General features: G+C 48.7%; 1 protein-coding gene across 2 annotated transcripts; it reads left to right on the top strand.

Moving 5' to 3' along the window:
• Window positions 1-6964: 6964 nt before the first annotated feature.
• Window positions 6965-19764, top strand: LOC106831376 (neuropeptide Y receptor type 4-2). Of its 2 annotated transcripts, XM_044759751.2 has the most exons (3): window positions 11663-14765; window positions 15276-15378; window positions 16039-19764. In XM_044759751.2, the coding sequence occupies exon 3, from the start codon at window positions 16079-16081 to the stop codon at window positions 17204-17206; it is 1128 nt and encodes a 375-aa protein (XP_044615686.1). In that variant the 5' UTR covers window positions 11663-14765; window positions 15276-15378; window positions 16039-16078; the 3' UTR covers window positions 17207-19764. The 2 variants fall into 2 exon arrangements, with proteins under 2 accessions (XP_044615682.1, XP_044615686.1); XM_044759747.2 differs by lacking the exons at window positions 11663-14765; window positions 15276-15378 and adding an exon at window positions 6965-11642.
• The last annotated feature ends 1005 nt before the right edge of the window (window positions 19765-20769 follow it).

Below are 20769 nucleotides of genomic sequence, written 5' to 3'. Positions count from 1 at the left end.
CCTTGCTTTTATTATCACTTATGCTGGAGTATTTTCTTAATTAACTTTCTCAGAAAGGGTTCATGGAAAATAAACTTGGAAGTCTGGAAATCTCTTTATTCTGCAGTTTCACTTGATGATATTATGGCTGAAAATAGAGTTTTAGGTCCAAACTATATTTCCATGACCCCTGAAAATACCACTTCATCACTTACGTCACTTCATAGTCTCCCATCATCCTGTGTTGCTGATAAGAATGATAATGGTTGAGCACCATAGCAGAGTGAGTTGTTCCCTTTGTCTCTCCCCTCTAAGTTACAACTAAACAGACGTCCATTAAACCAACAAACCTACACAAGACAGCAGGATGCCTGAGAGATCCATGCAGCTCTACATCTGAAGGTGGGTGAATTGGATCCCCGGGAAGCAGTGGACCTAGGGGAGCAGACATCTCCTCCTCCCTGGTGGCAGCGATCCAGGTTGTAGATCCTCACACAGAGGCCAGCATGACTGTGGGTGGAGGTGGGGGCAGCCCAAACAGCACATGAATGCTTTTGGAGTTGTACCCTGGCCTGAGGAAGCACCCACCTACTGATGCAGCCCCATCCACGTGAATGCTCCCCACTGAGTGGCGGCCTGCATGCCAAGCACAGCAGCTCAGCCCACTGAGTGCAGCACCTCAGCTGGACACAGCTGCTGAGTGTAGTGACCCCACCTGCACAAGCACGACCCACCTGCTAAGCACAGTGGTCCTGCCAGCATGAGTGCAACCCACCAAGCAGCTGGGACCAGCCTGCATGAGCACAGAGTGGCCTGACCAGCACAACTGCCAGCAGTGGCAGGTGGAATCTGTGACCTGACACTACCACAAAAGTGCCAGCAGAGGATTGATTCATCAAACGCCATAAAGAATTACAGTAACACTGCAGAACAGAAGGAAAATAGCAAGTCTCCAGAAACCAGACCTGAGGTCACAGAAGATGACAATCTAAATGACAGAGAATTCAAAATAGCTGTCATAAAGAAACTCAATGAGTTACAAGAAAACACAGAAAGACAGTTCAATGAACTCAAGCATAAAATTAATGAACAGAAGGAATACTTCACCAAAGAGATTAAAGCCCTTTATAAAAACTATATAGAGATTCTGGATATGAAGAACACAATTAATGAGATAGAAAATAATGTAGAAACCATAAAAAATAGAGAAGACCTTATGGAGGACAGAATTAGTGACTTAGAAGATAGAAATCTAGCAATGCTTCAAGTGGAGGAGGAGAGAGAATTAAGATTTTTTAAAAAATGAAGAAATTCTTCAAGAAATATCTGACTCAATTAGGAAAATTAATGTAAGGATAATAGGTATCCAAGAGGGAGAAAAGAGGGAGAAAGGAGCAGAGAGCTTGTTCAAAGAAATAATAGCTGAGAACTTTCCAAACCTGGGGAAGGAAGTGGACTTACAAATACATGAAGCCAATAGAACTCCTAATTACATCAATGCAAAAAGACCTCCTCCAAGGCATGTAATGTTAAAACTGGCAAAAGTCAATGACAAAGAAAAAGTATTAAGGGCAGCAAGGCAGAAGAAAATAACCTACAAAGGAACCCCTATCAGGCTTTCAGCAGATTTCTCAGCAGAAACCTTACAGATTAGGAGAGAGTGGAATGATATATTCAAAATACTGAAAGACAAAAACTTTCAACCAGGAATACTCTATCCAGTGAAATTATCCTTCAGATATGATGGAGAAATAAAAACTTTCCCAGATAAACAAAAGCTGAGGGAGTTCATTGCCACTAGACCTGCCTTACAAGAAATGATGAAGGGAGCCCTCCTACCTGAAATAAAAAGGCAAAGATTTACAAAGCTTCCACAAGAAAATAATTAGATAGACAAAATCAGAAAATTGCAGCTTTCTATCAGAATAGGTTAGCAAACACTATTATAACATGAAAGATAAAGAAAAGAAAAGCGTCAAAAAAAAAAAACTATAAACACTTCAATTTACTCACAAACTCACAACACAAAAAAGAAAAATTTGTGACAACAATAACTTAGGGAAGAGGAAAGGGACGGAACCTGCTTAGGCTAATGGAGATAAAAGACTATCGGAATATGGACTATCCCATCTATGATATCTTTTATACAAACCTCATGGTAACCACTAAACAAAAAATCAGAGCAGAGTCACAAATCCTAAATAAAAAGAAACCCATCACCGAAAACCACCAAACTCAAATGGCAGTCAGAAATATAAGGGAAAAGGAACAATGGAAATATAGAACAACCAGAAAACAAGAGATAAAATGGCAGTATTAAGCCCTCACATATCAATAATTACTCATTGTAAATGGATGAACCTACCAATCAAAAGACGCAGAATGGTTGGATGGATTAAAAAACAGTACCCAACAATATACTGCCTCCAGGAAACACATCTCAACTCTAAAGACAAACAGGCTTAGAGTGGGGGGACAGGTGATACTCCAAGCAAATGGCACCAAAAGAAAGCAGGTGTAGCCATACTTACATCAGACAAAGCTGACTTCAAGATAAAAAAAGACAACACGAGACAAAGATGGGCATTATATAATGATAAAAGAGACTTTCCACCAAGAAGACATAATACTTATGAATATACATGGCCCTAACACAGGAGTACCAAACTATATAAAGCAATTATTAACAGACCTAAAGGGAGAAATTGATAGCAACACAATAATAGCAGGAGACTTCAACACCACACTTACATCACTGGATAGATCATCCAGGCAGAAAGTCAACAAGGAAACAGTGGCTTTAAATGAAACACCAGATCTGATGGACTTAACAGATATATGTATCTATAGAACATTCCACCCCAAAACTGCAGAATACACATTCTTCTTAAGTGCACATGCCACATTCTTAAAGACAGGCCATATGTTGGGAAACAAGGCAAGCCTCAATAAATTTAAGAAGATTGAAATCATATCAAGCATCTTTTTGGACTACAATGCTATGAAACTAGAAATTAACTACTCTTGTAAAAAAAAAGCTGGGAAAGTCACAGATATGTGGAGACTAACAACGTACTACTGAACAACCATTGGATCAATGAAAGGAGAAATAAAAAAATACCTGCAGACAAATGAAAATGGAAACACAACATACCAACTTTTATGGGAGACAGCAAAAGTGCTCCTAAGAGGGAAATTCATAGCAAAACAGGCCTACCTTAACAAGCAAGAAAAATGTCAAATAGGTAGTCTTAAATTCCACCTAACAGAACTAGAAAAAGAAGAAAACAAATTCCAACTCCAGCAGAAGGAGGGAAATGATAAAAATTAGAGCAGAAATAAATGAAATAGAGACTAAAAAAGCAAAAGAAAGAATCAATGAAACTAGGAGATGCTTCTTTGAGAAGATAAAGAAAATTGATACACTCTTAGCCAGACTCACTAAGAAAAAAAAGGAGAAGCCTCAAATAAAGAAAAATTTAAAAAGGAGAAATTACAATGGACAACACAGAAATACAAAGGATTATAAGAGGATACTATGAAAAGCTATATGCCAACAAATTGGATAACCTAGAAGAAATAGATAAATTCTTAGAATCATACAATCTCCCAAAACTGAATCAAGAAGAAGTAGAGAATCTGAATAGACCAATCACAAGTAAAGACATTGAAACAGTAATCAAAAACCTCCCAAAAAACAAAAGTCCAGGACCAGATGGCTTTTCTGGAGAATTCTACTAAACATTCAAAGAAGATTTAATACCTATCCTTCTCAAACTATTCCAAAAAATTGAAGAAGATGGGATACTTCCTAACTCATTTTACGAGGCCAACATTACCCTGATACCGAAACCAGACAAGGACAACATGAAAAAGGTCAATACCGCTGTTGAGCATAGATGCAAAAATCTTTAACAAAATATTAGCAAATCGAATACAGCAATACATTAAAAGGGTCATACACCATGATCAAGTGGGATTTATACCAGGGGCATAGGGATGGTTCAACATCTGGAAATCAATCAATCTGATCTACCACATTAACAAAATGAGAAATAAAAATCACATGATCATCTCAATAGACACAGAGAAAGCATTTGACAAGATCCAACATCCATTTATGATAAAACTCTCAGTAAAATGGGTATAAAAGGAAAGTACCTCAACAGAATAAAGGCCATAAATAACAAACCCACAGCCAACATCATACTTAATGGTGAAAAACTGAAAGCTATTGCTCTGAGAACAGGAACAAGACAAGGATGCCCACTCTTATTCAGCATAGTACTGGAGGTGTTTTGTTGCCAATCTTCTTTTTTTTTTTTTCTTAAGGATTGACACCTGGGCTAACAACTGTTGCCAATCTTTTTTTTCTTTTCTGCTTTATCTCCCCAAACCCCCCTTGTACACAGTTGTATATCTTAGTTGCAGGTCCTTCTAGTTGTGGGATGTGGGATGCCGCCTCAATGTGGCCTGACGAATGGTGCCATGTCTGCGCCCAGGATCCAAACCCTGGGCCGCCTCAGTGGAGCACGCAAACTTAACCACTCGGCCACAGAGCCAGCCCCAGTACTGGAGGTTTTGGCCAGAGCAATTAGGCAAGAAAAGGATCCAAAAGCATCCGAATTGGCAAGGAAGAAGTGAAACTCTCACTGTTTTCAGATGACATGATTCTATATGCATAAAACCCTAAATAAGCCACCAAAAAACTGTTATAAGTAATCAACAAGTACAGAAAAGTTGCAGGGTACAAAATCAACACACAAAAATCAGTTGCATTTCTATACACTAATAACGAACTAGGAGAAAGAGAAATCAAGAATACAATCCTACTTACAATCACAACAAAAAGAATAAAATATTCAGGAATAAATTTAACTAAGGAAGTGAAAGACCTATACACTGAAAACTCTAAGGCGTTATTGAAAGTAATCAAAGAAGACAAAGAAATGGAAAGAGATTCCATGTTCATGGATTGGAAGAATAAACATAGTTTTAAAATGTCTATATTACCTAAAGCAATCTACAGATTCAGTGCAATTCCAATCAGAATCTCAATGACATTCTACATGGAAATAGAACAAAGAATCCTAAAACTTATATGGAACAACAAAAGACCCAGAATAGCCAAAGCAATCCTGAGAGAAAAGAACAGAGCTGGAGGCATTACAATTTCTGACTCCAAAATATACTACAATGCTATAGTAATAAAAACAACATGGTACTGGCACGAAAACAGACACACAGGTCAGTGACACAGAATTGAAAGCTCAGAAATAAAATCACACATCTATGGACACCTAATCTTTGACAAAGGAGCTAAGAACATACAATGGAAAAAGGAAAGTCTCTTCAATAAATGGTGCTGGGAAAACTAGACAGCCACATGCAAAAGAATGAAAGTAGACCATTATCTTACACCATACACAAAAATTAACTCAAAATAGATTAAAGACTTGGATGTAAGACCTGAAACCATAAAACTCATAGAAGAAAATACAGGCAGTACATTCTTTGATAGTCTTAGCAGTAACTTTTTGAATAGCGTGTCTACTCAGGCAAGGGAAACAAAAGAAAAAATAAACAAACGGAACTACATCAGACTAAAAGCTTCTGCAAGGCAAAGGAAACCATGAGCAAAATGAATAGACAACCCACCAACTGGGGGAAAATATTTGCAAATCATATATCTGACAAGGGGTTAATCTCCAAAATATATAAAGAATTCATATAACTCAACAAGAACAAAACTAACAACCCGATCAAAAAATGGGCAGAAGATCTGAACAGACGTTTTTCCAAAGAAGATATTCAGATGGGCAACAGGCCCATGAAAAGATGTTCAATATCACTAATTATTAGGGAAATGCAAATCAAAACTACAGGGAGATATCACCTTACATCCGTTATAATGGCTATAATCACCAAAATAAAAAATAAATGTTGGAGAGGTTGTGGAGAAAAGGGAACCCTCATACTTTGCTGGTGGGAATGCAAACTGGTGCAGTCACTATGGAAAACAGTATGGAGATTCCTCAATTAAAAATAGAACTACCATACGATCCAGCCATCCCACTACTGGGTATTTACCCAAAGAACATGAAATCAACAATTCAGAGATCTATGCATCCCTATGTTCATCGTAGCATCATTCACAATAGCCAAGATGTGGGAGCAACCCAAGTGCCCATAACGGATGTATGGATAAAGAAAATATCGTGTGTATATATACACAATAGAATACTATTCAGTCATGAAAAAGACAAAATCATGCCATTTGCAACAACATGGATGGACCTTGAGGGTATGATATTAAGCAAAATAAGCCAGACAGAGAAAGACAAATACCATATGATTTCACTCATATGTGGAAGATAAACAAACACATGGACAAAGAGAACAGATTAGTGGTTCCCAGAGGGGAACGAGGTAAGAGGTAAAGGGGCACCTGTCATGGCGACGGATTAAAACTAGACTATTGGGGGCGAGCACGATGCAGTCTATACAGAAACTGATATATAATAATGTACGCCTGAAATTATATGATGTTATAAACCAATATCACTTCAATAAAATAATTAAATAATAAAAAAAGAAAAGCTACTGCCCCTGGAACTCCTGGTCTCCAATGGACTCTGTTTACAACAGCCTCTCCCAGCTTCACAAAAGTGTTTCCCTCCCTTGTTTTCTCCTGACTTGCATGCGGTTTGTAATTGCGGCGTGCCCTCAACTGCAATTCTTTGCCATTCTCCAATAAATCCATTCTGCTGGTTAAAAAAAATGATAATGGTCAATTATCCCATTTGTTGTTGTTGTTAGCAACATTTTCCTCCTTGTGGGGCATTTTAGAGTCTTCTGTTTATCCTTGGTGTTGTGAAATCTTACAGTGACTTGTCTGGGTGTGGACCAGCACCCAGGGGATCCCTTCACTCTACACCCCTGGAAAACTTTCTTTTATTGATAATTCCTCGTGCTGGCTGCTTTCTGTTTACACCCCACACAGATCCCTTCTCCCTCTTTGTTCTCTGTCCTTCTCTAGGCCCAGGGAGGCTGGATGATCCTTTGCCAGCTGGATTCCAGTTGGATTTGGTCAATGGCCGGAACCCACAGGAGCCTGGAAGCGAAGGAGACGTGGGTAGACGTCCTCCCTACTTTCCCTTGCTTCAATGCTGAGTCCCTGGTGATGGCGGCCTGCCTCCATTATAGCAGCTCAGTGAGTGGCCCCCTGGCTCTGATGACATGGTTTTGTCCCTTGTTCCTTTAGCCGTAGGCGGGTAACTGCTTCTGCTCGTCTCTGGGTGCCTCACCAGTCCTTGTATTTTCCCTTAACCCTGCCCACCCCTCTGAAGGTGACCCTCCCATTCACGTCCCTTCATTTGGGGACTGGGGGTGAATCCTGCCCCCTGCTTGGGCTCTGAATGATATGCTCCCTTTCATTTTCTTGGTTCTCCCTTCCTGGAAATTTTATTAATCAGGTATTGGATCCTTTGCATTAATCATCTATGTCTTTTATTTTTGCTCCCACATTTCCCATCTTTTTGTGGTTTTGCTCTATATTACGAGACACGTCCTTCCCTCGTCCTCCCATCCCTTCCGATAAAATGTTTTGCTATTTCCGTAATCATACGATTGACGTCCAAGAGTTCTTTCTTGGTCTTGTCTTATGGACTCAGCAGCTTTGTCCGTCTGTCGAAGGATTAATGGAAGTTTTGCTCTCTTAAAGCTCTATCCCTGAGTTACTTCAGTTTCTTTTTAGGTCAATTACTTTGTTTATCTTGACCTATCCCTTTTGTGCTGTTGATTTCTAAATATATGGGACTCTCTGTTTCTCTGTTCATAAGAACGGGAAACGAAGCTGATTTTCCTGGATGGCTGATCGACATTCCTTTGCTAAGAGTCTTCTGGGAAAAGAGCAGGACAGCTGCCCAGGAGCTCTGGGTTGGGGGGGGGACCCACTTGTCAGCTTCCCTTGAGAAGGAGCAGGTGGGGGGTGAGGGACATTCCACACAGGACTGGTTGTGTAGGCTGGGCCTCCAAGAAGGAGCTGGAGATTTCCAAGTGGAAAACGAGCTCTGTGAGTCCAGGCTGTGGAAGCAACGTTGACACAAGCCTGGATATGCGAAACGCAATGATATTCCCTAAAAATAAAGAGTTTAAGTGGAGAAAGATCTGGGGGAGGCACCCTTGGGGGGGGGGCTAAAGGAGAAATAGAGTCAGACCGATTTTAGAAGCTCCCCGTGGCTGAGAGCGTGGGGCCTGTTAGGAGTGTGTGGGACTAATTCAGGCGCGAGGTATGGGACATGCCGTGTGGGTGGAGAGGTTTCAGAATAGAATTGGTGGGGACTGCTCATTAGCTGTGGGGGGAGGCATGAGGAGGTAGACAAGCGCACAGGCCACAGGGATGATACCAGCAGCCACAGATCTCCAGGGTGCGTTTCCTGCCGGGGTCTCTGCTCAAAGCTGTTTACATGTCATCTCATTTCACCTCATGGCAGCCCTCGAGGAGGATTGTCTTACTAGCTCCATCTTATGGAAGGGAGGGCGTCGGAGGCTCGGGGAGCTGCCTCCCATGCCCAGCTCGTGACCACTCACCACCCTGGCTCTCCAGGCGGCAAAAGTAACAGCGAATCGCCTGCCAGGGTGTCGTTGGGGTCCAGCCCCCTTCCCTGAACCCAGCTTTCTCATAGACCAAGGAGAACACTGACCTTGCAGCAGACTGAGAGTCAAACTGCGAGCTGTCGAGGGCCCAACACACCTGCTCCTGTTTGACTCCAAGGTGATTCACGTGGAGCATTCCTAAGGGGGCGGGAAGTGAGGTCTGTCACTAAGCTATGAAAGAGGATTGATGTCTGTGAGGTGAGACAGAACTTCCAGATTTATGGGGCAGGGCAAACCCTGCTGAGCCCCTTCCTCAGAGACTGTGGAATGCAGCCTGGCCGCTGGCAGGACCTCCTAGACGGGGGTCCTGGCCCTGATGCCAGCCAGGGGGGAAGGACAGCTCCCAGTTTCTTGTTCACCGGCTCTGCTTTCTTGAGGAGCTGCAGATGCTCCCGCTATGCTCCGTGCCGGGCTCTGCAGCCACCAGGGGGCGCTGTTTCCTTCCCCAGCAGACTCAAAGGGTCTGACTCCAGCTCCTGCTGCGCTGGTTTAACTAGGAATGTCTGCTGCGAGGAGCTCCCGCCCCTCTCAGGGGCGCCACGACGGTGCTGGAGAAGGAGCTTGGACTTTGGGCTCAGATCCCAGCCCCACTGTCTACAACTTGGGTGACTGAGACAAATCACTCCACTTCTTCCAGCCTCAGTTTTCTCGCCTGTGAAATGGGATGATCACACCCACCAGATGGGTGTGAGGATGGAATAAGAGCAGGGGCTTCCGCTGGCATGGGAGCCGTCCGCCACCTTCACTGCCCTCTCCACTCCTCGGCTGTCCTCTGACAGCTGGGGGCTAGGGCCCAGGCTGGGCAGCATTCCCAGCGTGTCTGTGTGGCAGCCTGCCTCAAGGGTCACCAGCACGGCCGCAGAGGCTGCAGGCAGCACAGTCCCCACATGGCTGCCCCACGAGGAGGAGGTGACGGTGTTGAGTTCTCATCCACACAGAGAACAGATGTCTATAGTTGAGCGGTTTCTGGCTGGGAAATAGTCTCCACTTTAGACTCCAGGAAGCCACTGTTACAATGAGGTCCCATTAAATGCATTCCTTCCTTCCTTTGTCAGATGCTGCCACTGTGTGTGGACCCATGCTGGGCTCTGGGGGCAGAGACAAGAACAGTGCCCTAGATGCGGGGGAGGGAGCCAAGGATGCTTGTGCAGACATACAACCAGGCTGCGCCACTTGCCTCCGCAGCAGAGCACAGAAGGCAGAGGGGACATTGGAGCTGGGGTGTGAGGAGGAGCAGCAGTTTTCCGGGTAGTCGAGGCAGGGAGGAGAGTGGGCCCAAAAGGAGAAATGACAGGTGCAAACCCCGGGGGCCGGCGAGCAGGGGCTTGGGCATTGGGCAGGCTGGATCTGAGCATTTCTTAGCTGAGTGACTTTATGGAAGTTGCTCAATCTTTGAGACTCACTGGGCTTCATCAGTAAAAGAGGAATAAAAAGGGCCACCTCTCAGAGCTGCTGTGACGCTCAAATAGGGTAATGTCTGTAGAGTCCACATGTGCCGTAAATGGCAGTTGCCATTCTAGAAAGGGCCACTGCCCACAACTCCGGGGCGTTTCCATAGATGTCACCATGAATAGTGCCTCTGGGGTTATTTAGTGTGTGTGGGGGGGGCATGACTGGGTGGTCTGGGCCGTGTCCTGTGGCTCATGAGGAGCCATGGAAGGTTTTATTTCCAGCTTTATTGAGATATAATTGACACATAGCATTATGTAAGTTTAAGGTGCACACTGTGTTGATTTGATAAATTTATATATTGCAAAATGATTTCCACTATAGCATCAGCTCATAGCTCCATCCCATCACATAATTACCATTTCCTTTTTGTGGTGAGAACATTTAAAATCTCTCTTAGCAGCTTTCGAGTGTACAAGACAGTATTGTTAACTGTAATCACCGTGCTGTACCCTAGGTGCCCAGAAATTGTTGCTCTTACAGCTGGGAGTTGGTGCCCTTTGACCTATATCTCCCCATGTCCCCCTCCCCCAGCCCCTGGTGACCCCCGCTCTGCTCTGTTTCTGAGTTCAAGCCGTGGAAGGCCTTATGGAGAGCCGTGCGTGTCCAATATTTAGGAGGTGCCCTTGAAGCGGATCTGTTACTCTCAGGAGATCCTCCAGCCACATAAGTGAGTTTATGGTGTGGGCTCCTTGAGGCAGGAAATTATGTTTTCAAAATAGGAGCAGCCCTTGCAACAAATGTTGCTCCATTTCAGCCAAGTCCTGTCACCTGGACGCCAAAGCAGTGCTTTCTCATTTAACTCTCGTTACAGCCACCTTGGAGGCCCTTCCAGGATTGAGAGGCCCTCCCTCACTGTTCCACCTGCCCCTCTGGAAGCCCTCTTGCTTACATTCTCCAGCCACATTGCCCTCCTGTGGTCTCCAGTGGCCAAATGCCTCCAGCCTCAGGGCCTTTGCACTTGCTGTGCCCTCCACCTGGACTACCCATCTAAGGCTGACCCATTTCCCCACAGCAGCTCTCTGCCCTAACTTATATACTTGTTTCCTTGTCCCTTGTCCATCTTCTCCCTCAGGGCTGGGAGTTCCAGGATGGCACAAGGATGGGACCCTGCCTTGTTCAGCTCTGTGTGCCCAGCAGGAGAGCCAGCTCATAGGAAGCCTGCAATTAACATTTGTGAAGGAGTTTATGAAAGGCAGGTCTTCTCATGCCCATTTCATGGATGGGAAAACTGAGGCTCAGAGAGAGAGATAGAGAGAGAGAGAGAGCGCCACGCAGTTACAGCGTGCTGGCGTGCAGGGCCGGGTGGCGTGGTGGGGGGAGACCCGCGTGTAGGGCTGCATCTCCGGGGCGGGCAACCAGGGCTCCAGGGCGCGGCTCCTGGGGCGGGCGTCTGGTCCCCTGGCGGGCGGGTGGCCGGAGCGTCCCGTGGGCGGCGCGGGCAGCTGGCTGGGCGGGGGCGGGCGCGGGCGGCGGCCGGGAAGGAGCCGGGCCGAGCTGGTACACGGCAGGGAGGTCCGCTTCGCACGCAGGGAGCGCCGCGGCCGCCGGAGCAGGTGAGGCCAGGCGGCCCCCGCGCCCTCGGGGGACCCGGGGGCGGAGGAGGAGGCCGGCCGGATCCGGGGGCCCTCGGAAAGCAGTGCGCGCTGCCGGCCCCGGGCGCCTGGGGAGGGACGCGGCGCCAGTGGGCTTCCCAGAGCCCGGGGCGCAGAGCCGCACAGCCGGGGCGAGGGGATCGGGGGCCCCTCGAGTGAACTGGGGCTCCCGCAGCCTTGGTGTCCTCGCCTGAGCCGTGGGGGCCACCAGCCCTGCGAGCGCGAGTGGAGGAGGCGAGGGGCGCGGGGAAAATGTGTGCGCGCTGGGGCCCTGGGAGACAGGAGCTGTCGCTGAAATTGCAGGAAACAAAGCAGACGTCCTTCTCCCCTTCTCCCTTCTTCCCTCATGGGGAGATTGATGGAAGGTTTCATTCATTAATTTTCTGCTGACTGATGAGGATGGCAGGCTGCACGGAGGCCTCCCCTAGGGTTGGCCTGTGTTCCCACCTTGTCTTGAGAGCTGCCTGGGCACTCGATCCGGGGACACCATCTCACGGATTGTGCACAATAATCCCCCCTCCCCAGTCGCCACCCCCTGGGGTGTACCTGGGGGACCTGAGGTCTCCTGGTCCTCACTGGGATCTCAAAGGTTCACAGTGGGAAGTGAGGGACAATCTGGGTGTGAGGGCCCTAGTGGGGGGCCAGATCACCCAGAAAGCCCTGAAGTGGTCAGTGTGGCCCCAGTTCAGAGCCCTGGGAAGTGGATGTGACCACCCCGAGGTGATCCAGGTGAAGAACAGTGCTGCTGGAGGCTGTACGGGACGGACACTGAAGGGACGGATGCTCCCTCAGTCACAGCCCTTCAAGCTGGTCTCTCTCCCCTAAGGAACTGTGCTCTTGTGTTCACAGGGTGAGGAGGCCTCTGAGGTTCCAAATCGTGTGGGGAAAGCGACAACTCTGTCTAGGAGAGTCATTCCATTAGGGGCTCCAGGCCCAAGTCTGTTTGGGAGGGACGAGGACTGGAGAGGCTGGGCCATCCCCAGGGCTGCCAGGGAGGTGAGGGTTCAGAAGACCCTGGGCAGCTGCCTCTCCACTTGGGGCATCTTCTCACCTGGCTGAGCATCGTCCCAGCGCTCCCAGGAGCTCACCGGGAGCTCCGTGAGTGGGCCAAGTTGGGCTCTGGCAGGGACCTTGGGTGTCCATCTCCAACCTGACTCTGCCACTCCACCCGCTGCACCTCAGCTCGCCTCCTGCTGTAGCGGCGGCCCCACTCCCCTTTCCTCCTTTGCAAAGGCTGGCTGGCAGGGTTTCAGAGTCAGACTGACCAGAGTTCCAATTCAGCTCTGCCACTTATTAACCGTGGGACCGCGGGCAGGTCCCTTCCTCTAACCGGGTCCTCCTCTTTAAAATGGGGCTGATATTAGAAGGAACCACGTGCATTTGCCGTCTTTGCAGGTCAGACGTGGCTGGATACTGGCGATTTCATTTGCTTCAGCCTAGCGATGCCTTCTTCGCAGGGCTGTGGTGTGGATTAAGGTGCTCCAAGCTTGGGGAAAGCTGATGTCCCTTCTGCCCCTGTCTTCCAGGAAAGTGCGTGCTCTCCAGGGTGAGGCGAGCCCCCTCCCTTCTTGGTCTCTCTCCTCCAAGACTGGGCTCCCTCATTCCCTCTCCCGCTGGCCCTTCCAGATTTTCCAAATTCCCCTTCCTGCTCCTCTGGCTACAACAGGCTCAGACAACTACCCTGCCCCTCTTTCCTGCTGACCTGGGGCTCAGGGATGTGAATTACTGCCACCCACCCCTGCAGTTTGCTTCTGGAAATCCTCAGTCCCTGTGCACAGAGGGCCTTCCTGGGGTGGGGGCTTATGGTGGGCCCCTCCCGGCCTCTGCAGCTCTGGACAAAGATGCAAGGGCCACCTGGCATTTCCTGGTCCCCCAAGGCCCTCCTTCCCAGTGTTGCTCCTCTCCCAGCCCCAGCCCTTCCCTCCTGTGTCCTGTTCCCAGAAGCTGCTGGAAAGGGCTGATTTGGGTTCAAGCCTCCATGTGGGCTAGTTAGTAGGGACTGGCATGGGGTGTCCTGGCACATGTGTGAGCATCCCTTGTGTTAGCTCTATGTGGATTCTCCAAGAAGGGGGCTACACAGCCAAGCAGATCCACGATGCTGCCTAGCGCTCCCCCTCTTCCTGTCTCAGCCCTCTCGCTCAGTCCGTTCTCTACATCCAAGCGATCTTTCTGGAATCAACTTGAGCTTGCTGGCCAGCTTTCAGCAGCAAACCCAGCATTCCTGGCCTGGCCCTCTTCTCCAGGCTCATCGTTTGCCACTCCCTTCCACTCACTTTGGGCTCTAGTTTTTTCTGAACTGCTTGCTGTTCTCTGCGGAGCTCTGCTCTTTTCTGCCTCCCTGCCTTTGTACATGCTGTTCCCTGCACCTTGCATTCCATCCTCTACTTTGTCCGTTTGGATGGTTGACTCCTCTTCAGCCCTTTGAGCCCTGGATCAATGTTACTTCTCTCATCTTTCTGCTCCCTTCTCTGGTCTCCCAGCCCACAGACATTCCATTCCTACTGGTTTTGGTGACAGCCATGTGGCCTTGAGTTTCATCTGCATGCCTGGTGGTTGGTTCCTCTGGTCTGGGAGGGACGTGGCCGTATAAATCATCTTTGCAGCCCTTGTCTCTAGCATCGGGCTTGGCACGTGCTTATTGAGTGAATTAGTGAATGAAGCAGTGAAGATTTTTCTGGAACCCTCTCCATCCAGGAACTCTGCTGTGGTCTTGCTGTACTTGGCCATTTCGGAAGAGCTGGTGTTGTTCCCCACCAGTGAGCAGCCCTGGCTGGTGGTCAGCCGGAGCCTTGGGTTTCTGTCCCATTCACTGCTTCTGAGCACAGTGCGTCCACCACAGTTTCATGCAGCTGTGGCTGCTCTTGACTCAAATACCAGACGTTATGTTTGGCCTTGGTGTGTTTCATTTGTCATGTTCAGTTCCAAATGGCCCTTTTTGCTAAAAGACTGTGGCGCCAGGAAAATCCTCCTGCCTCTGCTAGCCGGTAGCCAAAATAACCAGACTGTAAACTGTCAGTTGAATTCAAGACTCGATCTTGTGAATGGCCAAATGCGACCCATCTTTATAAGCCGAGTCAAATGCAGGTGAGTGACATTTATGACAGATGACAAGTAGATTTTACTGATCGCTAGTTAATTTTGGTCATACTCTGTAAAAACGACCTCTAACTTCGCACTCGTGAAGAACATATGAATGGTCGTAAATACACATAACCATTATATGGGACTTAAAGAATATCTGAAATAGGGTATTCCTCTATGAACAGTGTTATCAAAGTGGAGCTCCAGGGCCATGTGCATCGAATCACATGGGCCACTCATGAAAATACAGATTCCTGGGCCCCATCCTGCACTCCCTTAGCTGCGTCTCCTAGTGTGGGACTCTGGAATCTGCGCTTTCCACATGCTCCTGGAATGATTCTGATGTATCCTGAAAGTTGGGAGTTGCTTGTGGGATCAATGACGATGAGGGAACTCGTGAGGAAAGTGGGGCACAGTGGTGTGTGTAATGATGTGGTGACACTCCATATCTCATCAAAATATCTGTCGTTGGCATCACCACCTGGAGTTCAAATTCCAGTTTGATCTTGGCAGAGTCCCTCGTGTTGAGGAGGCACCAGAAGAACAGGGACGGGCTGTGCCGGGTCCTGGAGGTGTGGACTGGGCTGGTGTGTTTCGGACTTGCAAGCTGTTTCAGGTGACTTGAGCATGGACATGGAGGGGGCCCATGAGGAGGGCGGCAGGCATCCCATGACCTTGGCTAATCGTGTGTGTGCACATGGTGGGCAGGTGGAGAGAGCCGGTGTGCTGCTGACCCCGTCTTTGCATACCTGGCAGTCTTCAAGTCTTCCATGTGTCACCTGAGCAACAAGGCTGGCAGGGCAGGTAGAGGCTGAGACCGGAGGGCGCACTGTGTGTCAAGCCCTGAGGTTTCGGTTCTATCCTGACAGGCATGGGTACCATGGAAGGATCTGGGCACATGGCAGCATTTGCTGCTGTGTCTGTTTGGATAAGATGTGACAAGGAGATTTCTACCCATGCTCCCTAAACAATTCTGTCCCTGAACTCTGCGTAATTAACCCAATTTCTTTATCGTCAAAACAGCCTTGAAGCCTGAGGTAAAGGGAATTTTTAGAGCAAGATCTGGCATCATACAGACCTGGGTTTGTATCTGGACCCCATTATTTAATGGCTGTGTGAGTTTGGGCAGGTTGCTTTACACCTCTGAGTCTCAGGTCCTCCAGGTCCCAGCTGTGGGATGGAGGTAGCCACGAGCCTCTCTACCAAGCCCGTGCTCCTCCCTGGATTCACCCAGGAGGCGTGATCGCTGAGGACCATTTGTCTGTTTGCTTTGTAGGCATTGTCACGGAATCTTCTGGAATCTTCTCACGTGCACTATGAACATCTCTCACTTCCTGGCCTTTCTGCTCCCAGGATCCTCGCAGGGTCAAAACAGGAGCAAGTCAAAGGGCATCTCATACAACTTCTCTGACCACTGCCAGGATTCCACAGATCTGATGGTGTTCATTGTTACCTCTTACAGCATTGAGACGGTGGTGGGGGTCCTGGGCAACCTCTGCCTGATGTGTGTGACTATGAGGCAGAAGGAGAAGGCCAACGTGACCAACCTCCTCATTGCCAACCTGGCCTTCTCTGACTTCCTCATGTGCCTCATCTGCCAGCCGCTCACAGCCATCTACACCCTCATGGACTACTGGGTCTTTGGCGAGGTCCTTTGCAAGATGTCAGCCTTCATCCAGTGTATGTCAGTGACGGTCTCCATCCTCTCGCTTGTCCTTGTGGCCCTGGAGAGGCATCAACTCATCATCAATCCAACAGGCTGGAAGCCCAGTGTCTCTCAGGCCTACCTGGGGATCGTGGTCATCTGGCTCCTTGCCTGCTTCCTCTCCTTGCCCTTCCTGGCCAACAGCATCCTGAAGAGTGTGTTTCATAAGAACCACTCCAAGGCTCTGGAGTTTCTGGCAGATAAGGTGGTCTGTACTGAGTCCTGGCCACTGGACCACCACCGCATCATCTACACCACCTTCCTGCTGCTCTTCCAGTACTGCATTCCGCTGGCCTTCATCCTCTTCTGCTACGTGCGCATCTACCAGCGCCTGCGGAAGCGGAGGTGGGTGTTTCGCAAGGGCGCCTACAGCTCGCAGGCTTGGCAGATGAAGCGGATCAATGGGATCCTCGTGGCCATGGTGGCTGCCTTTGCTGTGCTCTGGCTGCCCCTGCACGTGTTCAACAGCTTGGAGGACTGGTACCATGAGGCTATCCCCATCTGTCATGGCAACCTCATCTTCTTGGTGTGCCACCTGCTCGCCATGGCCTCCACCTGTGTCAACCCTTTCATCTACGGCTTTCTCAACACCAACTTCAAGAAGGAGGTCAAGGCTCTGGTGCTGACTTGCCAGCAGAGTGCTCCTGTGGAGAAGTCCGAGCATCTGCCCCTGTCCACAGTGCAAACGGAAGTGTCCAAAGGCTCTCTGAGGCTCAGTGGCCGGTCCAACCCCATGTAGCCAGCTCTACGGCTTCTCCCTGCTGTGTTCATTGCCAGGCTCCTTCACTTAGCTAAGTGGGCCAGCTGCAAGCTGAGGGTGGCACTCTGTCATTACTGGCCTTCTGGGGCCCAGACAGCCTGGCAAGAGCCTGTTTTTGCACCATTTGCATGGTGAAGCCTGACATTCAGATGGCTCAGCTCTTTGTTCCTGGGAGAATTCCGAGTCTGGATTCTGCAGGTCACAGCAGGCCTTACAGCTTGAGCAGACGCCAGAGCCAGAGATGGTCTGCTTGGAGCAGGCAGAGTTCATTGTGGTAACTCAGTAACAGATGCCCAGCCTGGCAAGCTAGGTGTTTCACTTCCACCAGTGAGACTTCAAGGCCACTGTGGGGTGAGGGAAGGAGCACATGGGGTGGGAGCTCTGGACCTTGGTCAGCCCCTACCCTCTGTGAGAGATGAGGTTTGTGATAAGCCTTGTAAGTGGTAAAGAATGCTGTGGAGGCGAGACAGTGGGGTGATGTTACGTCATCAGCGCATCCAGCTGCAGAGAACAGAAGCTGGTGGGCCTGGGTCCTCACAGTCCTCTGCAGTAGGAAACGCAGCCCCGAGCAGCAGGGATTCCGGGGTTCACATCCTGCTCCATCCTTTTGCTCTTTCACTGCATCTGCCACCTTGTATGGAAATAAGCTTGCAGATATTTCTCCTTGATAAGACGGTGAGCACCTTTGAGATGGCATCTGGATTGTCATAGAGCTTATGTCCTCCATGCCTAGGATAGGCCCTGGCACAGGGAGAGGGCTCCAGAAAGGTTTGCTATGGTCGGCTGATGGTAAAGGTGCCCCTACTGAGTGCTGAGCCGAGGGAGGTGTCTTGTGCTGTGGTCCAGCGTGGGAAGGGCTCAGGTGGCTGCAGCCACACTCTCTTGCCTGCCCTTCCTTTCCTCCCAGGACCTCTCTTGACAAGGTAGCTGGCCAGGGACTCTGTGACCCTCCCCAGTGTTGACCCACTGCTGAGGCTTGGGGCAAGGCCATGACTCCAGTCTCCCTCGTTCCACTCTATGGCCACTGAGCTGACCTGCACCAGGTGATGTGTCATGGTTCTTCCAAAGCCTCCCCAGGACTTTGGGCCTCCCAGTGGCCTTCAGTAGTGGCAGGGGCAGGGATTCCTTGGAGCCTGGCGTAAGGGGTGCTGGCTGAAAAGAGCGGGGCTGGGGGGGTCATCTTCCTTCGTTCAGCAAGCCAGGGAAAATGGAGAAAGGGCTACAATGAGCGTGAATGTTTCACCCATGGAGGTCATGGCCCAGTCTTCTGGATGCTGAGCCAGACCCAAGGCTTCATGTTGTGTGGACCAGACCGCTTGTCCCTGCAGGGAAGGCCACATCAGGATTGCTCATGGGCCCCCTTGGATGGGATGTCCAGGCCTGGCTTGGATGGGATGTCAGGCAGAATGGACAGTGGCTGGGTCACCCATGGCCTAGATCCCACAGTGGGGATCTGGCTCTACACGGGGGATCTGGCAAAGGGCCAGGGAGCAGAAGATTCAACAGCCACATCTGACCGCCTCTCTGGCTTGGCCCCTGACAAAGAACCTGTGCAGCTGACACTCAAGACAAGTGCTCTTTGAGCCTCCAGCTCCCTACCTGGAGCTGTTTGTTTCGTTCCAGCTTTTGGTCGCATCTCCCATTCTGTTCTTTGGTTCACCTGTATTCTGGTGTTTTGGACGATTGTTGAGCCATCCTTTCGGATGCAGCTTCCACTTGTCCTCTGATGCCATCTGCTGCTGGCTACTCCAGGTAACCAACTACCAGCAAAGCCCAGGCCCTGCGACCCATTCCAGCAGATGTCATTGGCCAAGATCCCCAAGGAATTGGGGGCCTCGGGCCCCTCCAGATCCCATGCAATTGGCTAGAGTTTGTTTCCCATCAGTCATCTCAGTGGTGCCAAGATGCTTGAGGACAAGGATGCTTTAGGGCGCTGACATGCCTTGAGGACTGGGGGACCAGGCTGGGCATCTGGTGAGGTGCTTGGCATTAGGATTTGGAGCAGTGAGTGGAAGCCTCGTTGAGCATCTTCTGTGCATCCCTCACCTTGCTTAGGTTGACGCAGCCTGCCTGGATGGCTGTCGCCTGCTGCCAGTTCTCATGACCCGTGGGGTTGCCTGGTTACCCAGCATCCTAGGAGCTTGCCACTAAAGTGTGCTCAAAAGACTAGCAGCCTTAGCATCACCTGGAGCTTGTTGGACGTGCAGAATCTCTGTTCCCACTGCTGACCTACTGAATCGGAATCCGCATTTTTATCAAGCTCTCCAAGTTTGTGGTGCACACATTCAAGTTTGAGAAGCTCTGCTCTAGGAAGTAGGTTGCCCTGGAGCCTGGAGCCCCTCGGTGAGCACCTGCAGACCCCCCACTGTGGGATCTAGGGTAGAGCTTTAGGAATCCTAGTTCTGGACTTAGGGTTTAAAATGGTATTGCTGAAAAGGTAGATACAGTGTTGGTTGGTTGTCTCATCTCTGGCCACGTGTGGACATATTTTTTGTGAAGCCTTTTTGTTCCTTCAATAAATATTTGCCACATGAACAGTGTGCATCGTTACATTCTTAGTGAACCTGCCACTCTGTGTTCCACTCTGTTTCACTGAAAACTGTATCATCAGTAGTTTTCCATCTTGGCTGGAACTGGACTCACACCCACGAAGATGGCCTGGGAACCCTCAGAGGGTGCAAAACCCTGTCGGACCCTGGTGGCCTGACCTTAAGTCCTGTCTAACTTCAGCCTTCCTCTTTCAAGAAATGACCTCGACTTTTTCTTTTTTCCATTATAAAAATAATCATATTCGTTCCTGCAAATACACAAAATATACAACAGTAAAGTGAAAAAGGAAATCATGGTCCACCACCCTAAGATAATTGCCATTTACATTTTGGGTGGTCATCTCTCTCTCTCTCTCGAGACCTATATATATATATAGGGTTAAGTTTTATTTTTTTTAAAGTGGTTGAGATCATACTATGAGTGTATGCATATTTATGTATAATATTTAAGGATTATTTTATATCTTTTTTTGCTTAACCTTATAAGAATTTTTATTCATTCATTCAACAAATATGTCAGACACATGGTTGGTGCTGGGGACAAGTGGTAAAGTACACACTGTCCCTATTCTCATGGAGTCACTGGGTCCATCCTGTGTCCTTTGTCATCATCAATTGTGGTATATTTAGATGTTGGTAGACCTATTATAAATAGTTCTGGGATAAATGTCTATGCAGAGAACTTTCTGTATTTGAAATGATTTCCCTAGGACAGATTTTCAGAAGTGGAATTAATGGGCCAAAGGGTGTGGCCATTTTTCAAGGCTCTTCATGGATACTGCTGAACTGATTTCCAAAGAGGCTGGAACGATTTGCACTCCCTGAATAGTGCCCGTTGCACCGGACCCTGGCCGCCATTGAAAAGTTACGGTAATGAAAAGGCCTCCGCTGTTCACTGACCCCGTCCCCTCTCATCAACTCATACCTCACTCCAGCATCATCAGTTTTCTTGGCTCCCTTTATACAAAACTCCTCCAGAGGCTTGTCTCATCT

The sequence above is a fragment of the Equus asinus genome, chromosome 2, assembly GCF_041296235.1.
Source record: "Equus asinus isolate D_3611 breed Donkey chromosome 2, EquAss-T2T_v2, whole genome shotgun sequence".
NCBI classification, from domain to species: Eukaryota; Metazoa; Chordata; class Mammalia; order Perissodactyla; family Equidae; genus Equus; species Equus asinus.
Note: the sequence above shows the minus strand (reverse complement) of the source record. Positions and strands in the feature narration are given on the sequence as shown.